Source organism: Macaca nemestrina, chromosome 18 (assembly GCF_043159975.1).
Source record: "Macaca nemestrina isolate mMacNem1 chromosome 18, mMacNem.hap1, whole genome shotgun sequence".
NCBI classification, from domain to species: Eukaryota; Metazoa; Chordata; class Mammalia; order Primates; family Cercopithecidae; genus Macaca; species Macaca nemestrina.
In genome coordinates, this window is record NC_092142.1 from 18,100,299 (window position 1) to 18,124,208 (window position 23,910).

Genomic DNA, 23,910 nt, shown 5'->3' on the forward strand with positions numbered 1-23,910 from the left:
ACAAGAGAACATGTTATGATTTCACATACATGAAACTTTAGTAAAGACAAGTCTAATTTATAGTGACAGAAAGCAAATCAGTAACTGCTGACAGGGCAAATGAAGAGATGACCACAAGGGAACCTTCTGGGGTAAGACGGTGTTCTGTATCTTGATCGTATTGGTGGTCACACAAGTGAAGACATGTTAGAACTCATCAAACCATACACTTAGAATGTGTAACATATACCTCCATAAAGCAAAATTAAAAAAAAAAAAAAACCCCACACACACCCCTTTAATTTTCTCTTAAAAAAAAAAAAAACCACTTACCTTTAATTTTCTCCAACAACCGATTCTGGTACATAGTATACCTTAACGCCTGCATCCATGGCCTTACATCATGCTGTTTACATGAACGTAAAGCTTCACTGAAGAGTGGAATAAGACAGTCCTGCCAGAGAAAAACCAAAATTACTTAACATAAAACAGGCTCTTCATATGTCTGCAGATACATAGCAAGTCTTAAGTCCAAGACTGCAATATAGTTTGGCTACTTCAGACTGATTACAGTAGTTTTATCTATTATACTATACCCTTACATCATTTATCTTCTACTTATAAGAGGCAAGCAACAGTAAGAGAAAGCCTTTTGTTTTGAAGGGAAACCTTCTTCAGAATATGAAGTCTAATTTATCAATAAAGCACATTACAAAAAAAAAAAATCACAGCACATTTACTATAAAGCAGACTGCTAAATTGCAGAAAAACATTACAACTAATGCTTTATAATGAGGTTCTCAAAGATCATCATTTGTTCGGAAGCCCCCATCTCTGGTTGAACTTTACCCCATTTGGGATGAGGAGAGATCTTTGTTTGCAGCAAATCTAAAATTTACGTAATCCGCCTAAAGGAACCGTCTTTACATACACCACCTCCCACCCCAAAAATAGAAAAAAAAAAATTGAGCAATTTGCCATCCTTGAGATTATCTCAGGTTCTTCCATCTGCCCCATGTACTTCCCAAATGAAAGACTGCCTGAAAACAGCATGTTAGACTCTGGATTTACTAGCTTGTCCAACCACAAATCCTGTATCAAAAAACTCAAAAAATAAGGTCTTTGTTCTACAGTAATGGCCATTAATAGTCATAAGAATGTGCTTGTAAAAATATACAGACCTCTGTTGAAAGTCTGTTAGAAACTGTGTTCTCCAAAGCAGATGAGCAATACAGCTGCAAGGTACTTAGAACTGGCAAAGACTGTGAAACTGTTAAAGTAGAAAGTCTCAGAGGTCCAATAGAGATGCGGGATGTTTGTTTCAAATACTTTACCACATTTCTGAAACAAAATATTTACTGTTGATTAATGAAAATTACAATTCATAACCACTCAAAAAATAAAGCAATTGATAACATGCTATCAAACTGATATCCAAAGTTAGGGGGAAGTAAGAGGAGCAGCCTGCTCTATAATAAGATGGTATTAGCAAGTCATTTGCTTTTGGGGACTTTTACATTTTATTTCATTTCAACCTCAGTTTATGTTGGCAAGCAGCATTCATGTATCATATGACTTCTACAACTAAAATGAAGCTATTAGCACTAGTATTTAGTAATTTAGTAACTCTCCTTCCAGCCTTCTTCACCCAATGTATGTTTATCACATGATATACACAATGTACATTTACCTCCATAAGAGTAAACTTACTCAGTTATAGACTGCCACTTCTGATCTTGTTCTATCGGGTTTAAAGCAGTTGCCAAACAAACAGAACTTCTTAACAATTGAACCTCAATGGATTTCTGAAGTTCCCTTGGATCTGGACTTAACATGTTAGGAAGCAGTTTTTTCATGTCTACAGAAGTTAAATAAAATGTCATTAAGTTAATGTGCTTTTATTATAAATTTTGATTTATATTTGGCATTATTAAAAAATAATCACCAATGAATAGCTCCTTTAATATTTAAGGCAGTTAAACACTATAAGCATTACTGAGAACTATATAAAAATCACTACTTCATATAAAATTACTGTACCTCAGACACCTAAAAAGCAGTTGCCTTCAAAGGCTCAAAAATCAGTAAGTCGAGGCCGGGCTTGGTGGCTCACGCCTGTAATCCCAGCACTTTGGGAGGCCAAGGTGGGTAGATCACAAGGTCAGGAGTTCAAGACCAGCCTGGCCAAGATGGTGAAACCCCGTCTCTACTAAAAATACAAAAAATTATCTGGGCACAGAGGCAGGCACCTGTAATCCCAGCTACTTAGGAGGCTGAGGCAGGAGAAACATTTGAACTTGGAGGGCAGAGGTTGCAGTGAGCCGAGATCGCGCCACTGCACTCCAGCCTGGGTGACAGAGTGAGACTCTGTCTCAAAAAAAAAGAAAATCAGTAAGTCAATCTACTATTTAAGGGGACAAATCTAGACCTGCATTAGCAAATCTTGCTCAATCCAGAATATTCATTAAACTTTTTAATAACATTTTATAAAGTGCTCCATTTGTGATAAAGAACCTAATTAATGAGCCACATCAAGATGAAAGCCAAGAAAAATATTTAGCTGAAACACTACTTTGTCCTTTGTCAAACAAAACAGCTAGATAAATCTCAAAGTATTAAGGTGGCCATTTTTTTTATTTGACTTAATTTTAACTGCTTTTCATTTCCCAAATCAAACATAAATAGGGCAGCCCTAAATTTGTTGCTTCACTTGGGATTCTGCCCCCCCAAAAAATGTAAAATAACTTCCAGATTTTCCAGTAAAATAACACTAAGCCAAACATTCTGAGCAACTTGTCCATTAAAATAATTTTAAAACTATTTTCTCAAATACCTATTTTTTCTTTTGATCCTCCAGCAAGTAGATTGATATTTTCTCCTGGTAACAATTCTAATTGCTCGGTACATTCAACAAATTTTCCAGACTCAAAGCTGCTTAATGATCTGTAATTAAAAAATCGTTAGGTTGTCTTCGCAGCCGTGGAACCATTTAAAAAAAAACAAAAACAAAAACAAAAACAGAACAAATTCTAGGAAGACAGCAAAGTACAGAGCATTTTTCTGACAAAATTCCTTCCACGAGGATGTCACTATTTTGGTTTTTATGTTGAAGATGTGACTACCATTTAATTAGTACTCAAACTGGAGTGGCAAACCAGAAAGTCACAGCTACAAGCTTTCAGTGGAGTTGACTCACCCCTGTGTCTCCTTCCTATTTTCATGTGTTGCACCCTGTTCTCCTCAGAGCCTAACACACTGACAGTAGACCTCTGCAGGACAACTTTGACACCCAGTTCTCTCCAAGCTGCCGGTGAGCTCCCTGTGCAGCCTCACTCCTCACCTACAGCATGAGCCCTTGCAGCTCTCCCAGCATCACAGTCTTGTATCTCAGTCCTGGCTTCTTTCACTGCTGGCATCACTCTGTCTCTCCCTTTCTCACCTACTTCTCTTTTTTTCAAAGAATTCTTCTCTTTCATCTGCTTATATGAAAAATAATGACACCTCTGAAATTCTTTCCTGTAGTCCTGCAGCAACAATGCCAGGAAGACAGGCCTCATCCTCCCAGCTCTGTGTTGTTCCTTTCAGATCCCTCACCCTGTCCCCATTTTCATGACAGGGGCTCTCCAGCCAGGAGGAAGACACTGTTTCTCACTCTCTCTCTTTTCCATCTTTGCCTGTCCCTCTCACTGTGTCACTTCCCTTATAACTCAGCCTGAGGCCAGTGCTGGAAAGGCACATCAGCTGACTTATCCTGTGCCCGATTCTACCTAGATCAGTACAACCACCGGCTTCTCGGGGAGCCTTGAGTACTGGGCATGATGAACTGATGCCAACACATTCATCATTTCTGCCATTAAAAGGTCCTAAAGTCCTCTGCAGTGGCAGGTTCCCCAAGTCCCCACTATGCTCTACAATGCCCTATGCTTTCAGCTAATGACTGAGTCCTCAGAAAAACAAACAAACAAAAAACACAGGCTTTAATTTCCTCTACCCCTACCCCCAATCCACCATATACTGCCCAAATTCTGTCTACTCTAACTTTGATTGCTTTCCTTGAGGCACAGAAAAGGTGAGGTCCAGTTAATCTATCAGTTCTTTCTCCCGTTTCTTCAACCTCTGCTTTCCAGTGGCTCCTTCCCCTTGACCAAAAGAACATAATCTCTCCAATATTTAAAATAAACATCTAATATTTCCCTCCAGCAACAGCTTCCTATCCTCGACTTAAAGAAAAACTCACTGACCAAATAACTTACCTCAAGCTTTTCATTTTCAAATGTCTCTACCACTCAATACTATTCAATCTAGCTTCTTCTGTCTCTCTACAAAACTCCTTTTCCTCATAATCACTAGAGCATCTGACAAGCCTGACTACTCCCATCTAGATGTCCTATATCTAGGACACTTCCCTCCTCAACGTACCTGTGTTTTTTTGAATGGCTTCCTCTGCTATCCTTTCACAAAAATGCTAAACTAGGATTCTGATCCAGGCCTTCCTTCATCTTCACTCACTATTCTCCAGAGGCTTCTCTCTGGTTTGGTGGCTTACAAAGGCTCTAGAGTATAGAGACTGAAAAGGAAAAAGGGCCTTTTCTGTGTGCTAATGATCTGCAAATCTCTCGAGCTTAGACTTTCTCCTTAGTTCCAAATCCAATTCTTAATAGCTTACCCAAAAATCTCATCTGCACATTTCTTTAGAAATCTTAAAACATGGCTTGTTCTCTGTGTGCTCCTACTCCAGTTAATAGCATTGTTTCTTTTCCCTCTACCACTGCCCTCACAAATTAATGGTCTCCATGCTTCCACATTTGCCTCTCACCTCCAGTCTTTTCACCATAGCAGAATGAACCACCAAGTCAGATCACAACACATCTCTGTTCAAATCCCACCTGAAATTGTCAGTCTTACTAGAATAACAGCCAAAGTTCTTTTCTCAGTTCCCAACTATTTCTCTGCCCTTGTATCCCACTGTTCAAGGCGCTCCTAACCACATAGGCCTCCCAGCTATTTCCAGAACACTCCAAGCCCATGTTCTCACATTAGGTCTGGGCCCAAAGGGCATCCTGATGGGCATGACTTGACCTTGTGTCTTCCCTCCCAAGGTCAGCTTTACCTAACTGCTTTCCTTATGGCATAGAAAAGGTGAGTGAGGTCCAATTAATCCTTCTATCAATATTCTTTATCTAATCTTTGCTTTAAAAAGTTGGAATTTGTGTCTGTTTTATGTGCTGCCTGGGTCACAGTACATGCTCAATGAAGCAATTACACATTAACCCATTTAGCAGTAGAAGGCAAGGGTATCAGACAAAGTCTAATGACATTTATCTTCCCAGCCAAGTGTCTGCAACAGAGTGAGTGCTCAGTTTTGAATTACAGAATTCATAAAAGCACAGAGGAATGAGAGGAAAGTTTAATTTACATATGTTCACAAACTCTGTCCTTATTAGAATAAATGTTTTTGATATATTCAGACCTCATTTAGAAACAAAGCTATCAAATGTGATTCTTTCTAAAGCAGTATAAATTTTTCTTTATATTCACTCTGGCATAATCTTCAAATTGTATTAAGGTTTTAGAATGACAGGTTCTGAGAATTAATACCAAATGACTATCTCAGCAGTCTGTTTTCCCATTATACAAATACCTTCCTCTCCTCTGATGTCAGTTCCCTGTTGTCACTTTCATAATGGCAGTAAGTTAGAAATATAACCATTTTGTATTACTACATATGATCAATTTTAATATTTTTTTGCCATATGAAAAAATCATAGTTTTTGGAAACTCGTTTTATAATTGGAAAAAGAAAGCCTTACTTTATATAGTTGAAGTCAGCTTTCAGGTTGAGGGAAGTGCTACTGGTACTCTTTTTCAAGTCATGGATAGCGTTCTGCCATTCCTGCACAGCAGCCCAATCGGCAATTGAGATGTAGCACTCACATGCTTTATTTCCTAAATAATTTATAACCTCAGGGGAAGAGTCAGTCGGTTTGGACAGCACAGTTTTTCTGGATTCACCTGAAAGTATGTTACAAAATAAGAGAGAGATTCAGATCAATTAGAAATATTTCAAAGAGCACAGAAACCCAAAAACATAAAGTAAGATCATCAGTACAAAATATATTCCTATAACTTTTGCTTTATTTAAAAATACTGAACACTCACCATTCAGAGAATGTTTCGGGCTGGCACTGTTACGCCCAGCATTGGCTAAGGTGAGCACCGATTTGTCAAAGCTGGAAATGCAGCAATCAACACCTGTCATAGCACACAGGTGTTCCTGGTACTCCACAGAGGCCTTTTCAAACCTGAAAAGCAAATTGAAGCAGTCTTATTTATTTACTTACTTTTTTGTTGTTGTTGTTGTTGTTTTTTGAGACAGAGTTTTGCTCTTCTTGCCCAGGCTGGAGTGCAATGGCACTATCTCAGCTCACTGCAACCTCTGCCTCCCGGGTACAAGTGATTCTCCTGCCTCAGCCTCCTGAGTAGCTGGGATTACAGGCACCATCACGCCCAGCTAATTTTTTTGTATTTTTAGTAGAGACGGGGTTTCACCATGTTGGCCAGGTTGGTCTTGAACTCCCGACCTCAGGTGATCCACCCACCTCGGCCTCCCAAAATGCAGGGATTACAGGCGTAAGTCACCACGCCTGGCCTTTACTTACTTACTTATTTTTTGAGACAGAATCTTACTGTCACCCAGGCTGGAGGGCAGTGGCATGATCATGGCTCGCTGTAGCCTTGCCCTCCCAGGCTCATGCAATCCTCCAACCTCAGCCTCCCAAGTAGCTGGGAATATAGGTGCCCACCACCACACCCAGCTAAAATAAGGTTTTGCTATGTTGGCCAGGGTGGTCTCAAACTCCTGGGCTCAAGCGATCCGTTCACCTCAGTCTCCCCAAGTACTGGGAGTTTAGGCATGAGCCATCACACCCAGCCCCAAAGGAGTCTTATTTTAAACACACATATCTCGTTTCCGCCCTATGCCTCAAAAATGGTGCAAGAATAAATCGAGCTAAAACAGTGAGTTGACTATGGTGGGGGGAGGTTTGATGTCTTCCTTACAACTATGAAAGTAAATTTAAAATTCGTTAAATTTTTTTTTTTTAAATGTAAGACAGTATAAAAGAACTAGTGGAAAATATTGATAAGTAACTGATGTCAGTGTGTGGAAAGGCTTTGCAGAAGGATAAAATGCAAGAAAAGATGCACAAGTAACATATCTAGATGCATAATGCTGAAAGACAACATTAAACATTAAAAACAAATTATAAATCAAGAAATTGGATAGCATCAACAATCTTAGTATTTAATAAAATTTCACAGATTAACACAAGAAAAATTGAGAGGCCATGAAGACATGATCCATGTTTTAAAAGAATCACAAAAGGTCACTATATGGGGCAACTTCTACTATTAGTCATTAATAAATATAGAAATGTAAACTACAATAACTATTTTCACTGATGGTGGTGGCAGCATTCTTCCTTCTCAGTGACTGTCAGTATCCACAAAGGTGACGGGAAGGGGGTACTCTATTATTAAGGGTATAAACTGCAGCCATCTTTTCTGTAGAGTAACTTAGCAATAGAATATATCATAAGACTTATGGTTTGGCAGTCTTTCTTCTAGTAAATCAGTTTGTGCGGATTCCAAGAAAGTAATCAGAAATATAAGCAAAGATTTTAAGTGCTATGGTGCATTAAGTTAGTAAAAAAATATCGGAAACAACCTTAATGTCCAACAGTAAGAAATATTAAATTATGGTATACTCATAAATACAAATCTTCATTAAAAATAACATTGTAGAATATTTAAGATGGCAATTTTTTTGTTTGTTTGTTTTGTTTTGTTTTTTGGGACGGAGTTTCACTCTTGTTGCCCAGGCTGGAGAGCAGTGGGACAACCCGGGCTCACTGCAACCTCCGCCTCCCGGGTTCAACCGATTCTCCTGCCTCAGTCTCCCAAGTACCTGGGATTACAGGCATGTGCCACCACACCCCGCTAATTTTTTTTGTACTTTTAGTAGAGACGGGGTTTCACCACGTTAGGCTGGTCTCAAACTCCTGACCTCAGGTGATTCGCCCACCTCGGCCTCCCAAAGCGCTGGGATTACAGATGTGAGCCACCGCCCCCAGCCTAACATGGCAAATATTTTTTTTAAATACTGAGTGTGAAAAGGAGATCATAAAACCATGTGCCTACGTATGCTGCTGTTTTGGTGAAGAGTGGAGAAAACGACACGAAAGAAAAAAGAATTACAAAAGCATATGGATATGGAAATATGGAACTACAAAAGCACATACCAGAAGTTACCACAAAGATATGGAAGTATGCGCAGTTCTTTTATTTTCCCAAATTTGCAAGATTTCATTAAACTAACATAAATGGATACAGAACAAGCTCCTCAACCTGGAGGAAGCAATGAGTCCGAATGTAGAGTTCAGAGGACTAATGGGCAAATACTCTGACAATAAAGGGTAATTTGTATCAGACTCTGAGGGGAAAGGAGCTCAACTAGGGATCAAGTTCAAAAGCATTTATGAAACAACTGACAGGTCTTGTTTCACAGTGTGATTTCCCACTAATTCTTAAGTAAGAAAGGCACTCAAGTATTGCTAACTAAAGAACAACTGAAGATACCTCTTGGTGAAGTGATTTATAGCAAGTTTCAATTGCTGAAAGCAAACAAAGCTGTTTTAAGATTTGGCTACAATGTCAGTGAGTAATACAAAGAATTTAAACATAAAGTAATTCTATCACCCATTTCCTTCCTTCCAACCTACCTCCCTTCAGCCTGTTGAGCCACTGAGTTAATCCACAGAAGATTTTTTCCAACAATAGATGATGACCAGACAGCAATTCCCTGTATAGCTTCAGGACAATGAAGTTCACATAGTGCTTCTACCACCATCATAATGGTTACTTCCAATTCATTCCCCTGAAAACCCATTCAGAAAAATTAAGTCATCCAATACCATCAAAACATAAATCCCTATAAAATTTACAACTGATCACAGTCTGTGCCTGCTTAAAACCAAAGGTATTTAACAATTATTTGCACAATTTTCACATTATTTAGCTCAAAATTCTTTAAAATGTTACATATAAAATAGCCACAAAGGGTGACTAACAGAACCTTAGCAGCACATGGATGTTTGTACCCCCATCCCAAAATTACCCAAACATTTAACCTGTGACCTCTGTAGGAATAACACATGGAGTAAAAAGAAAGCAAAAATTAAATATAAATAACAGGAATTAAAGAATGACTAACTTCATGTGTTTGAATACTGCTTGATATTACCTGAATTGCTAAACATTTTGTTATTTTTGGATTCCAGTTATTTATTATAAGCCCTCTTTCAAGCCAGGAATTACCCAAGCATTTGTCATACGTTATAAAAACAATTTCTCCTGGCCAGGTGCAATGGCTCATGCCTCTAATTCCAGCACTTTGGAAGGCCAAGGTGTGCGGACCACTTGCAGTCAGGAGGAGTTCGAGATCAGCCTGGCCGATATGGTGAAACCCTGTCTCTACTAAAAATACAAAACTTAGCCGGGTATGGTGGCGGGTGCCTGTAATCCCAGGGACTGAGGCAAGAGAATCGCTTGAACCCGAGAGGCGGAGGTTGCAGTGAGCCGAGATCGCACAACTGCACTCCAGCCTGGGCGATAGAGTGAAACTGTGCCTCCAAAAAAAACAAAAGATTTCTCCCATAAACATATTTTTAGAATTACTTTTAAAGTTCTAAACTTTGCACATAAGAAATATAGTTTTAACGTGTTCTAACATGAACATTGTTTTAACATGAACAAAAACATGAACATTATTTTAACATTCTAACATTGTTTCAACATGAATAAAAAGGTAACTCTGGCAGTTGTTGCTTTTACAAAATACAGGATCAAAACCTTTGAAAATGAATCCAAGCTTTAACTTACTTTATCCATAGATTAAATCACACCAAAGGAATTAAACCATGTTTTCTTATTAACAGATGTAAAATGAATTCCAAACACATCACTTTACCTGAGATAGGTTGGTTGTTTTCATCTCTGTAAGCAAGTCAAAGCCATGTCTCACTGTCACTGCAGGCTGGCCTGCCAACAATCCTACCCTCATGATGGAGAGTCGAATCCGCGTTAGCCAGTCCTGACAAGTTTGGCGATTGGTATAGAAAAAAGTTCTAATGACCTTTATGATAAGAGAAAGAAAAGCTCAGGACTGGTTCAATTTATAGGTAAGGATGTCTCACCTAAATATAAACCAAATACATAAGTCTATTGTAATTTCAGCTCTGCACATACTGCCAGCTGTGACCATTAAACTGCTATAAAACAACACTGTCTCACAGAAACCAACCTTGGGAGGTGATGTTAATGCATTAGCACATCCCTCATATGCATTATACATTAATTTCTCCAGATTTTCCAGATACTGCAGAAGAAGAACAAGCCTAAGTTGGTTGTTACCATGGCCTTCATCATTGTCTGCAGTTGTCCACTGACTAACATCTTGATCAGGGTTTAATGTGTGAGCTGCGAGACTCCGAATGATACCTGAAAGCAAAGACAACATTCTGAATTTTTAAAAATCTTAAAAGTTTCTAGAAGAAGTGTGAATTTTTTATGACAAATTCACATTTATCAAGTATCCTCTGTCTATCCGTCATTTAAAAATAAAAAAATCCCAACATGAAAGATCTTTCACTTTAGGGAAAAAAAATATTTTTCCCACACGACTCCCATAAGTTTTGGGAAAAAAACATATTTCCAATGCAATTATTCAATGAAAGCTTACTCTAACAAACATACCTGAAAATTACTGACCTTTTTTTTTTTCAAAAAAATCATATATTCTCAAATCTTTAACATAGATTTAAAAATCCATTATTTCTTAATAAAGCTTTGAAAGTATTCACATCACAAAGCTTGAGTGAGTTACCTTCAATTGTCTGGAAGGTGTCTTGAGCTCTGCCCAGTGGGGTTCTCAGCTTAGAAAGAACAGTGAATTGTGCAGCTTCCCATATGGCCCACTGCCAAAGGACAGCATCTGTCTTCAGGAGATTGCGTGGAATTGTTGACTGGTCACGCTTATCCAGTCTCTGGCAGCTATAGAACAGTCTTTCTAACCAATTGTCCTTCCTGGGAAAAGTAGTTTCATATTTAAAAGACAATGACAACTTCATTTTAATAATGAAAAAAAAAATGCAAGGGAAATGGGAATAAAACTGTAATTTTCCCTACTCCAAAATAGGCAAAACCTATGAAATTGAGAAGCATTATATCCCCCCTCTCATTTTGGGGTCTTTTATAATTAACAGGATGAGGTACAGTGTGTAAGGATGATTAGGGTAAATGGCTCACGCCAGTCAGGAATGAAACTCATTCAATGCAACTAAGCATTTCTAGAGTATCTCCACCCCCACCCCATTCCCCAAAGTGTTAATGACATCACATCAGTTAACTGTTAACCACATTTCATTACTCAATTTCAAAGCCCATTTTTGTATCTACAGATGCTATCTTCAAAGCAATTTTCCTATTGATGAAAACTAAAATAACCCATATGAGAAGAATGTTATTTGATACTCTGCCACCCCCAAACATATTTTCTCTTCAAAACTGCAGGTAAAGTCAAGGGAATCTTAAAATTATGTTTCCCAGGTAAAACAGTCAAAGAAATGCCTTACCCTGTTCTATGAGAGTTCCCATACAAAATAAAACTAATAACATCAGAGAAATCTTGGGGGTGGAATGTGTTACTTGGTGCTTTACTCATGTGACTTCTTAATGCTAAAGAAATTTCTTGAATTTCTGTGTGATTGTTATTGCTGTAGACAGAAAATAAAGTTGTTGTTATGCAAAATGTTTTAGCTTAAAAGGTTAGCACATACTGTAAGCGGATTATTTACTTATTAACTCACTGGAGGTAAAAAATATAGTAAAATGGAGACTTTAAAATGGATACAGAAATGCGATTACAACTTTAGATCCTTTTTTTATTCACCTCAGATAGGTAATGTGCCGACATCATAAGAGGATTTGAGGGAGGCATATCAAACATATGAACATAAAAACCCAATCATTCTGCTTATGTATTACAAAAGGATCAATTTTAGGCTCTTAAAGCTCCCAAATCAACTTGATCAAAAACAGTAAAAGATTACTGTTTACTTTTTCAAATATCTGAGCTACTAAGAAACACATTCTGGCACTATATGAGCTATTCTATACTCATTATTGTGAGCCTATAAAGCTCATTAAAAATTTTTAATTTTCTTGCAGACCTGCAAAATTGGATTATTTGACATCACTTCAATCACTGACAAGCAGGGCCATAAAAGATGTGTCATCAATGTTCTAACAGGTGATTTGTCTTCTCCTAAAGGTAGACAACCACTAGAGGCTGTAAATATAACAGAACGTCTTTGCTCCAAAACAACTGTTATACCTTAGGACAACATCTAAAGGAATTGATTTCAACAGTTTTCCAAATGCTTGTCGAATACGAGTTCCACTGTGCACTAGTTGAACACGGCAAACATCAACACATCTATGAAAGAACGAAACAGACAAAGCAGGTGTGTTAACATTTCCAGGTTATTAGGGTTAGTGTCAAAAGACATGATCTTAATTCCATACCTCTGTAAAAGATCATCTGGCAAGGAAGAGGACAGAGCATGTAGACTGCTGCATGCCTGCAGACAGATATTCACATCTTCAACGAGAGCTATTAAACATTAAAAGACAGTTACTTTCAGCTGGCCAAAAGAAATTATATCCCAGTTTGTCATAATTATCTGAATCCATTCATTCATTCAACAAAGAGTGAGTACCTACTATAGACTAGGCACCATTCTTGTCCAGAACCCTCACTGACTGTCACATTTGGAAAAATGATACATTCAACAAAACCCACGAAATGTAACTGACTGGTCATCATACAAACCTTTTCTGAGAGAAAATGTAAAAGTATATGCAAACTATAAACATTCACATAAGCTTAAATATGTGACAATCACTTCAAAAACATTTTTCTAATACTAAGAATGAAAAAACATCAAGACTGTATATCTGTCATTAAAATGAGGATTATACATCTTCAGGTCAGGAAAAGAGCTCGATTGATGACCATCTCCCATTACCAAAGACCCTTTTAAGGATTGATAAACAAAACAGAAAAAAAAACAGAGTCTTACTGTTGGCTAAAAGGCCTTTGCAAAATTTATGGAAAGACGGAAGAGAGAATAAAGGTGCATATGTTTCGGACTTCTTCATTAAAACAGCTACTTCCAAAGCCCAAGTCATTAACAGTTTCCTGAAACACAAAATATACAGTTAATTGTACATTTAAAAAAAAAAAAAAAAAAAACAAACTTTAAAAGTCTAGTCTTCTTACACTGGTTTTCTCTTGGTTTTTCTTTTTTTTTTTTTTTTTTTTTTTTTTTGAGACGGAGTCTTGCTCTGTAGCCCGGGCTGGAGTGCAGTGGCCGGATCTCAGCTCACTGCAAGCTCCACCTCCCGGGTTTGCGCCGTTCTCCTGCCTCAGCCTCCTGAGTAGCTGGGACTACAGGCGCCCGCCACCTCGCCCGGCTAGTTTTTTTTGTATTTTTAGTAGAGACGGGGTTTCACCGTGTTAGCCAGGATGGTCTCGATCTCCTGACCTCGTGATCCGCCCGTCTCGGCCTCCCAAAGTGCTGGGATTACAGGCTTGAGCCACCGCGCCTGGCCTTCTCTTGGTTTTTCAAACATCTCAAACAATAAAAAATGAAACTATACAAATTACTTTCAAAATTGTTGTGTGCCTTTTAAGAAAACCTCCCAACGCAGCATGATAAGAGCAAAGAGGCCGGGCGCGGTGGCTCACCTGAGGTCAGGAGTTCAAGACCAGCCTGGCCAACAACATGGTGAAACCCCGTCTCTGCTAAAAATACAAAAATTAGCTGGGTGTGGTGGCGGGCACCTGTAATCACGGCTACTTGGGAGGCTGAGGCAGGTGAATCACTTGAACCTGGGAGGCAGAGGGTGCAGTGAGCAAAACTCTGTCTCAAAAAAGAAAGCAAAGAATATTAAAAATCTATATACATTCTTCTATGAAACACTGGTGGATGGGGGATTGAGATTGTTCATGTATTTCTTTTCAGAAAGAACAAGAAAGCCTAGATTAATCAAACCAAATTATAAGGTGTTTGACAACAAAGAAAATGCTCTACCTCACCTCTGTAATCCACATTTTTTTATTTTTTGTAATCCACATTTCTTATTTTCAAATTATAAAGGCAAATTAATAAAGTTAGGAGTAGTTAATACTATATAATATCTGTTACCTCGTGTCCTGGTTAAGGTTATCTTTCTTAAGTAATATTCCCAGAAGATTTAATATAATTGAGAAATGTTTCTTTGTAGCCGTAGTTACAGTGCTAATCACGGCTCCATCAAACAAAGAAGGAGAGGAAGAACTGAGGCTACTAGAGATAAAGTGATCATGCCTGAAAGACAAAGCATAGATTATCTTTTCATCTTTAATCAAAGAAAGCAAGCAAGTCCAAAGTCAAATCAACATACATCTTTAAAATCTACACATTAAAAAAAATGTTTTGTGGGGTTCTTTTCTTAAGAAAAATTTGTAAATACAGTACCTGGTACAATGAGAATACAATGTGTAGAGCACAGCATACTGAATGGCAGGGAAGTGAACAGCCAGGTCACTGTGCACAATCATCAGATTCTTACTCAGAAGTGCAAAGACAGTTGGAGATAGCGCCCACATCTGCTCGTGTACAAAACAAAGTAAGTTTATGGCTTCTCCAAAATAAGCACAAGCATACAGAGTTTATCCTTCAAAACAGGGGTAGACATTTTTAAATTAAAATTACAGATTGGAAGGGATCTAGCACACTAACCCTGGGACAAACACTTTTTTGTGAAGTCAGTAAAGCCTTTGCATGTAATATAGCATCTCTGTGCAATGCAGCAACTCCTCATCTATCACGACAGTAAGAAAACAGTCACAGGTCAGGTGCTGTGGCTCACATCTCTAATCCTAGCACTTTGGGAGGCCAAGGTGGGCAGATCACTTGAGCCCAGGAGTTCGAAACCAGCCTGAGCAACACAGCAGGACCCCATCTCTACTAAAATTACAAAAATTAGCTGGGCATGGTGGTGTACACTTGTAACCCCAGCTACTCGGGAGGCTGAGGCAGGAGAATCACTTGAACCTGGGAAGCAGAGGTTGTAATGACCCGAGATCATAACACTGCACTCCAGCCTAGATAACAAAGTGAGACTCTCTCTCTCAAAACAAAAAACCAGCCACATATAAAACACAGGAATGACAGTAGCTATGTTCCAAGAAAACTTTCTTTTTTGAGTCAGAGTCTCACGCTCTGTTGCCCAGGCTGGAGTGCAATGGTACAATCTCGGCTCACTACAACCTCCACCTCCGGGGTTCAAGCAATTCTCCCTGCCTCAGCTTCCCAAGTAGCTGGGATTACAGGCGCCCACCACCACGCCCTGCTAACTTTTGCAATTTTTTAGTAGAGATAGGGTTTCACCATGTTGGCCAGGCTGGTCTTGAACTCCTGAGCTCAGGTGATCTGCCCACCTCGGCCTCCCAAAGTGCTGGGATTACAGGCGTGAGCCACCGTGCCCAGCCCAAAGAGAACTTTCTTTACAAAAACAGGTGCCGGTGTTGTGATGGTTGCACACTTCTGTGAATACACTAAAAATCAGTGAATTATACATTTAAAACAACAAACAAAAAACAGGTGCTGGGCAGTATTTGGCCCATGGATCATAGTTTGTTGATCTCTGGTCTAAACAAAGCCCTTTGTATGTGCTTTTTGGGGGAGTAGACTGTATTTCCTCATTTTTCCATATATTGCAAATGGCAAGGTGCCCTGTTCAATGAGGAAACAAAGGCACACCCTGCCACTCTACACCTTTTCCATCCACCTTTTTCCTTTATACTGCCAAGACACTCTATTCCACCTGACTGCCCCATCCCCACCCACTTTCTCCTTATTTCTAGAGTACAGGATATAAACATCTTTGAATCTGTAAATAATGTGAATTCCTCAAAAATCAAGCTTTCGTGTTTGAAGAAAAGTTTATTGTGACTTCAAACATAAGCTGTAACTGGTAATAAGGGAAGCAGCTACGGAATTATACAAGGCAATCCAATCAAACAACATGGAGCACATGCAAGTGCAAATATCAAATTTTACCTTTTTCCTCCTAAAAACTTTATCCCCTAATTAAGTCCATTACTTTCTTTCTTTCTTTTTTTTTTTTTTTTTTTTTTTTTTTTTCTGAGACAGAGCCTGGCTCTATCGCCCAGGCTGGAGTGCAGTGGTGTGATTTCAGCTCACTGCAACCTCCACCTCCTAAGTACAAGCAATTCTCCTGCCTCAGCCTCCAAAGTAGCTAGGATTACAGGTGCTCACCACCACCCCTGGCTAATTTTTCTATTTTTAGTAGAGGCAAGGTTTCACCATGTTGGCCAGGCTGGTCTCAAACTCCTGACCACAAGTGGTCAGCCCGACTTGGCCTTCCAGAGTCCTGGGTTTATAGGTGTGAGCCACCGTGCCCAGCCTACATCTATTACTTTCTATTAAAAATAATGTTTTTCGAATCTGTATTGTCCAATAGGAAGAAGAAATACACAAACCATAAACAATAAATACAAATCAAGAGCAGGGCCATGTCAAATTACTTAAAAAAAAAAAAAAAAAAGGCTGGGCATGGTGGTTCATGCCTATAATCCCAGCAGGTAGGCTGAGGCGGGTAGATCACCTGAGGTTAGGAGTTCAAGACAGGTTGGCCAACCCTGTCTCTACTAAAAATACAAAAATTAGCCCATCGTGGTGGCAGGCATCTTTAATCTCAGCTACTAGGGAGGCCAAGGGAGGAGAATTGCTGGAAACCGGGAGGCAGAGGTTGCAGTGAGCCGAGATTGCACCACTGCACTCCAGCCCAGGCGACAACAGCACGACTCTCTCAAAAAAAAAAAAAAAAAAGGCTTTTTCCCCCCTAAAAGAAAGACTACAGGTTGAGTATCCCTCATTCAAAATGCTCGGGACCAGAAGTGTTTCAGACTTTGTATATTTTTGGATTTGGGAATATTTGCATATATATAAAATGAGATATCTGGGGGATAGGATCTAAGACTAAACATAAAATTCATAGCCTGGTCATTTTATGCAACATTTTAAATAATTTTGTGCATACAACAGTTTGGACTCATCACATGAGGTCAGGTGAGGATTTTCCACTTGGGGCATCATACTGGCGCTCAAAAAGTTTCAAATTTTGGAGCATTTCAGATTTAGGATTTTCAGATTAGGGATGCTCACCGGTAAGTGTTATGAAAATATTCCAGGCCGGGCGCGGTGGCTCAAGCCTGTAATCCCAGCACTTTGGGAGGCCGAGACGGGCGGATCACGAGGTCAGGAGATCGAGACCATCCTGGCTAACACCATGAAACCCCGTCTCTACTAAAAATACAAAAAACTAGCCGGGCGAGGTGGCGGACGCCTGTAGTCCCAGCTACTCAGGAGGCTGAGGCAGGAGAATGGCGTAAACCCGGGAGGCGGAGCTTGCAGTGAGCTGAGATCCGGCCACTGCACTCCAGCCCGGGCTACAGAGCAAGACTCCATCTCAAAAAAAAAAAAAAAAAAAAAAAAAAATCCAAAATCCGGCAGGGCATGGTGGCGCCCGCCTGTAATCCCAGCACTCTGGGAGGCCGAGGCGGGTGGGTCACCTGAGGTCAGGAGTTCACAACCAGCCTAACATGGTGAAACCCCATCTCTACTAAATACAAAAAAATTATCCAGGCGTGGTGGAGTATGCCTGTAATCCGAGCTACTTGGGAGGCTGAAACAGGAGAACTGCTTGTACCCGGGAGGCGAAGGTTGCAGTGAGCTGAGATGGTGCCATTGCACTCCAGCCTGGGCAACAACAGTGAAACTCCTGTCTCAAAAAAAGAAAAAAAAAGTATTCCAAAATCCGAAATCTAAAACACTTCCAGTCCCAAGTATTTCAGATAAGGAATATTCAACCTGTATGAATGTTCCTAGGGAAAAGAGACAGCCAAAATATAAGACCATGTATAAGAACTAACTTCAGTCGACAGAAAGAAAAAAGTGCCGGGGAAGAAGAAAGAGACTGCATTTTAAAACCACTATACAAATTTGAGCTGTAAGAAACACTGACATTTTCTATAAGCATGCTAGAGCAAACAGGAGAAATTCATAAGACATTTTCTAGAAAACAAAAAAACTTAAGATTTATCAAGGAAAAGGAAGAATAAAAGTTAAATATAATGGCAAGAAAACGTTCCTGCCAATTTTATTTATCCAGGTATGTCTTAAATATGGCTGTTTGTTACACACAGTGATTCTGCAGACATGTTGACATGATAGTGAAATACATAAATATGTAATGAGAAAAGGTTTAACTGTGGATAAACAAAGTCGTTACAATTAAAGACTCACCCCTATTAGTGAGTTTTTGGCATTTCCGATTGTAGTCAGGGCACTGAGGTCAAATATAACTACAAATTTTGCATTGTCTACATTGAACACATGATTCTTAAAAGCCTCATGTTTTATTTCAGAACAGGCCTCAGGAAGTTGCAGACTATGTAGGAGGTTGTTTAGGGCACAAGTCATTTCTCCCAATATTAACTTATAGGCAGTCTCCAAAACAGGAATATTCTTCAAGCTGAGCACTGCTTGATAAACAGCATGGGCTACAGCAACAACCTGAAAAACAAAAAATTCAAGGAAGCAATAAATGGAAAATAAGTCCTCTAAAATTGTATGGAAAATAAATCACTATCTGTATCAGTGCTGATGATACAAATAAATTTAAAATTGATCAATTCACTGTAATACTTAAGTTTAATTTCTTAAAAACCAATCAGAAAACTGACACAGATCAGTATGCTATTTAAAATCTATAAAGTTTTATCACAAATAAAGAGTACTACAAATGAAAACTGTCAATATGAAATTTCCAAAATGGCCTTTTTTTTTTTTTTTTTTTTTTTTTTTTAAATAATCAACATCAAAAGACATATGCAAACAGCAGTTTAAGACTGGTTTCTTAAATCTACCAAGAAAGTCTACGGTGGATTTCACTCAGGGGGTGGTTGAAAAGCCAGTCATTTTTGTTTACAAAATATACAGTACTTCTTAATTTATAACTTTATAAATGTGTCAGCTTGTTTTACTCTTATGAAAATTTAATAAATTTAATAACAGCAAAAGATGCATAGTCTGAAAAGAGTATCTGGCACATCATTCATCAAAGTATTCAGTATGATTATCAAGAAATATAAATTTAAAAGAACAAATACAATCACTATATTCTAAATCAAACATTTCACATTTCACTCAATTTCACTTATGTAGCCTGGTAAGCAACATTAGGTCCAACTCTTCAGTGACCCAAGTTGTCAAAGTTCATTATCAATGTATTACTCACCTCTTTTTCTTTATGATAACGCAAGAATAGTAGTTTAGATGATGGTATAAACAGTTTTTCTACAAATGATGATGGCAGTTTTGTATTTATTTGTTCAACAATCTAAAAGAATAAAATTTTTTTAAAATGAGCTTCTCAAATTACAAAAAGACATGGAGAAACCTTAAATGCACACTGCTAAGTGAAAAAAGCCAATTGAAAAGGCTACATACTATATGACTCCAACTACATGGCATTCTGGAAAAGGCAAAACGATGGAGACAGTAAAAAGATCAGCAGTTGCCATGGGCTTAAGATGGAGGGAGGGAGAAGTGGGGACCGGGAACAAGGGAGGAGTGGGTAGAACACAGAAGATTTTTAGGGAAGTGAAATTATCCTGTATGACACTGGTAATAGGGGATACATGTCATTATACATGTTAAAGTCCATAGAATACATAACACAAAGTAAACTATAAAGTTAGTTAATAATAATATATCAATATTCGCTCCTTTGTAATAAATGTACCACACTAACACAATATGTTAATGATGGGGAAACTGTTGGGATGAAGAAGGTATATGGGAACTCATTGTTTTCTGCTCAATTTTCTGTATATCTAAAAACTAAAGTCTTCTAATTTAGAAAAACATATCTAAGCTGTATTTCAAGGTCTTAATACTGTGACATTAAAGTGTTTAGACACCTAAATAGGATACACATATTTTACAGTTATCATGGGCATTTTTTCACACTAGCAAAGAGAGGAGTAACACTGGCAGAAATACTCAGCAGAATGTCATCTAGAATTTGCTTTAAAATAATCCAGTTGGAGATGAAAGGACAGCAAAGAGGCCTAGATGAAACCAGATGGGCCATTTGTTTCTAATTACAGAAGCTGAATGTTAAATATGTACAAATTTATTATACTATACTCCCTATTTTTATGTGCTTCAGAATGTCCATAATAAAAGTGGGTGGAGGATATTCATGGTTAAGAAATTAAAGGAGGCCGGCCAGGCACGGTGGCTTATGCCTGTAATCCTAGCACTTTCGGAGGCCAAAGCAGACGGATCACGAGGTCAGGAGATCGAGACCATCCTGGCTAACATGGTGAAACCCTGTCTCTACTAAAAATACAATCGTGCCACTGCACTCCAGCCTGGGCGAAAGAGCGAGACTCCGTCTCAAAAAAAAAAAAAAAAAAAAAAAAAAAAAAAAAAAAAAAGAAGAAATTAAAGGAGGCCAGTCATGATGCCTCACATCTGTAATCCCAGCACTTTAGGAGGGCAAGACAGGAGGATTACTTGAGGCCAAGAATTTGAGGCCAGCCTAGACAATGTAGTGAGACCCCTTCTCTCCAAAAAAATACAAAGGTTAGCCAGGCGTGGTGGCATGCATCCGTAGTCCCAGACAGTCAGGAGGCTGAGGTGGGAGGATCGCTTGAGCCCAGGAGTTTGAGGTTGCAGTAAGTGCTGATCGCACTGCTGCACTCCAACCAGGAATACAGCAAGATCCTGTCACAAAAAAAAAAAAAAGAGAAAAGAAAAAGAAAAAAAGAAAGAATCTGGGGCGTAAAGCAATGTTTCACAAAAAAAAAAAAAAAAAAAAAAAAAAAGAGTAAAGCTGCACTGAGACTAGCTATCAACCACCAAAAATAAAGGCCTGGCAGAGTGGCTCATGCCTATAATCCCAGTACTTTGGGAGGCCAAGGCAGGTGGATTGCTTGAGCCCAAGAATTCAAGAATTTAAGACCAGCCTAGGCAACATGGCAAAACTCCCATCTCTACAAAATAATACAGAAAATTAGCCAGGTGTGGTGGTGCATGCCTGTAGTCCTAGCTACCTAGGGGGCTGAAGTGGGAAGATCACCTGAACCCAAGTAGTCAAGGCTGCAGTGAGCCAAAATCACGCCACTGCACTTTATCCCGTGTAACAGAGTGAGACCTTGTCTCAAAAAAAATTTAAATTAAAAATAAAAGTAAACAGACACTAAAATAAAAGCACAGATTATAAGACTGATGAATGTACTCTAAAACATAACATAATAAAGCAAAGCCCTTATTTTTTTTCTTTTATGGAGACAGGGCCTTTTTTGTCACCTTGGCTGAGTGCAGTGGCACGATCAGAGCTCACTTCAACCTCAAGCTCCTGGGCTTAATCGATCCTCCTCCCTCAGACTACCGAGTAGCTACGACTATAGGTACATGCCATTACACCAAGATAATTTTTGATTTTTTGTACTGATGGGGTCTCACTACGTTGCCCAAGCTAAGCAGAACTCCTGGATGCAAGCAATCCTTTTGCTCTGGCCTCCCAAAGTGCTGGGATTACAAGCATGAGCCACCATGCCCAGCCAAAGCCCTTAATTTCTTACATATCGATTTAAGGGCCTGAATAAACCAACACATTAAAAAGGAAAAAGGAAAAATTCACATACCAGTGTGAGTAAATTCAAGACTGAGATGATATAATCGGTACCACAAGTCTGGCAATTCTCCAGTTGGTCTAATCCATATGTAATGACCATGTCACAATGTATAGTCATGCTAGGATCCAAGCTGCCGAGCAAAACACCAACACACTCATTAGCAGCTGTCAACACAGCCTCAGAAAAAAACACCTGGTTTGCAGCCGTCACACATCTCATTACTCTGTACAGAACCTGTAAATGGGGAAAACAAGCAGCTTTTTTAAAAAATTCACATACTTCCACAAAGCAAGAAAATACTTTTTATTTAATGCAATTTCAACTGAAAATTAACTGCTTGCCTGGCCAGCAGTCTCTTAATATTCTAGTTCTCAGTAGTTGAATAATAATGATATCTCTAGTACAGTATGTAAACCTGATCTTGACTAAAAAATCCTCAAGTGCTATTATGACAGGAAATGGAATCTGCCATCCTCTATTTCCTATATACCCAACTTCGTTTCTCCCAATGTCACTAAATGGCTGAAGCTCAGAATCTTTATCATGAAATACACCACGACAGTAACGGTATTGACAGCATGGGAACAGCCTGCCCACACATACTACAAGCTAGCTCTTGGGCTTTTGGGAATCAATCTTTTAAAACTAAACATACAAGTCACTTTAAGCTTATTAAAGTATCTACTGATGGTCTCTTTTGAAAGATAAGCACTCTCAAGCTTACCACACAGTATCTTCAAAAATCATATTATTTCCAATACATACACAAACAAAATCCCCCACTAAACTATAATGGCCAATAACTGTGTACTAAATTTCTAATAAAATAGGGGAGAAAACAGAGCAAATAAATGCTTTAAAAAAAAAAATTTCTATAATAATTAACAACCAATACATAAAGGATTTTAGTCTACCCAAAGTTTTCATTAAAAGCATCCTTGGAGGTTGGGCACAGTGACTCACGTCTATCATCCCAGTACTTTGAGAGGATTAGCTGAAAGGTTCACTTGAGTCCAGGAGTTTGAGACCAGCCAAGTCAACATAACAACACCTCAGCCGGGCACGGTGGCTCAAGCCTGTAATCCCAGCACTTTGGGAGGCCGAGACGGGCGGATCACGAGGTCAGGAGATCGAGACCATCCTGGCTAACACGGTGAAACCCCGTCTCTACTAAAAAGTACAAAAATCTAGCCGGGCGAGGTGGCGGGCGCCTGTAGTCCCAGCTACTCGGGAGGCTGAGGCAGGAGAATGGCGTGAACCCGGGAGGCGGAGCTTGCAGTGAGCTGAGATCTGGCCACTGCACTCCAGCCTGGGCAACAGAGCAAGACTCCGTCTCAAAAAAAAAAAAAAAAACATAACAACACCTCATCTCTACCAAATTTTTTTTTAACTAGTTGGGCGTGGTGGCACACACCAGTAGTCCCAACTACTTGAGAGGCTGAGGTGGGAGGATCATTTAAGCCTGGGAGGTCAAGGCTGCAGTGAGCCAAGATCGTGCCACTGCACTCCAGCCTGGGCAACAGAGACCACGTCTCCAAAAAAAAATATGGGAGCGGAAAGGGAAGCATTCTTGGCCGTGCACAGTGGCTCATGTCTATAATCCCAACACTTTGGGAGGTTGAGTTGGGAAGAGTGCTTGAGGCCAAAAGTTTAAGACCAGCCTGAGAAACACTGAGACCCCATCTCAACAAAAATGAAAAATTAGCAGGCTATGGAGGGAGGATCACCTGAGTCCAGGAGACAGAGGTTGCACTGAGTCATGATGGCGCCAACCAACTTTAAAAAGAAAAAAAGCTGGGTATGGTGACACTCACTTGTAGGGCTGAGTGAGGTGGGAGGTTCACTTGGGCCCAAGAGTTCAAGATTACAATAAGCTATGATTGCACCACTACACTCCAGCCTGGGTGACAGAGTGAGGTTCCAGCTCCAAAAAAACAAACAAACAAAAACAAACAAACAAAAAAAACCACCATTCTACCATTCTCAAAGGCCTAAAAGATCCTCATAAATCAATATACACCTATCCTATAAAT

General features: G+C 39.2%; 1 protein-coding gene, 1 non-coding gene and 1 pseudogene across 5 annotated transcripts in view; all 3 read right to left on the reverse strand.

The window, feature by feature from the left end:
* The window catches only part of LOC105464273 (SMG1 nonsense mediated mRNA decay associated PI3K related kinase), a 113,684-nt gene that overhangs the window by 46,648 nt on the left and 43,126 nt on the right, over window positions 1-23,910 (reverse strand). For all 4 annotated transcript variants that reach the window (XM_071084181.1, XM_011711994.3, XM_071084182.1 and 1 more), the window contains 19 exons: window positions 21,887-22,111; window positions 19,468-19,569; window positions 18,474-18,743; window positions 14,619-14,749; window positions 14,307-14,468; window positions 13,179-13,297; window positions 12,622-12,709; window positions 12,431-12,532; window positions 11,670-11,810; window positions 10,922-11,121; window positions 10,340-10,536; window positions 10,007-10,171; window positions 8,760-8,914; window positions 6,139-6,281; window positions 5,790-5,991; window positions 2,813-2,922; window positions 1,690-1,837; window positions 1,161-1,320; window positions 313-433 (listed from right to left, as the gene is read on the reverse strand). In XM_071084181.1, the coding sequence (XP_070940282.1) occupies window positions 313-433; window positions 1,161-1,320; window positions 1,690-1,837; window positions 2,813-2,922; window positions 5,790-5,991; window positions 6,139-6,281; window positions 8,760-8,914; window positions 10,007-10,171; window positions 10,340-10,536; window positions 10,922-11,121; window positions 11,670-11,810; window positions 12,431-12,532; window positions 12,622-12,709; window positions 13,179-13,297; window positions 14,307-14,468; window positions 14,619-14,749; window positions 18,474-18,743; window positions 19,468-19,569; window positions 21,887-22,111 (2,941 nt within the window). The remainder of the gene's footprint in view (window positions 1-312; window positions 434-1,160; window positions 1,321-1,689; window positions 1,838-2,812; window positions 2,923-5,789; window positions 5,992-6,138; window positions 6,282-8,759; window positions 8,915-10,006; window positions 10,172-10,339; window positions 10,537-10,921; window positions 11,122-11,669; window positions 11,811-12,430; window positions 12,533-12,621; window positions 12,710-13,178; window positions 13,298-14,306; window positions 14,469-14,618; window positions 14,750-18,473; window positions 18,744-19,467; window positions 19,570-21,886; window positions 22,112-23,910) is intronic.
* Window positions 11,986-12,089, reverse strand: LOC112423602 (small nucleolar RNA U13). The gene has a single exon (XR_003014090.2). It is a non-coding gene; the product is annotated as a small nucleolar RNA U13 (small nucleolar RNA).
* On the reverse strand, window positions 16,249-18,461 carry LOC139359840 (uncharacterized; annotated as a pseudogene).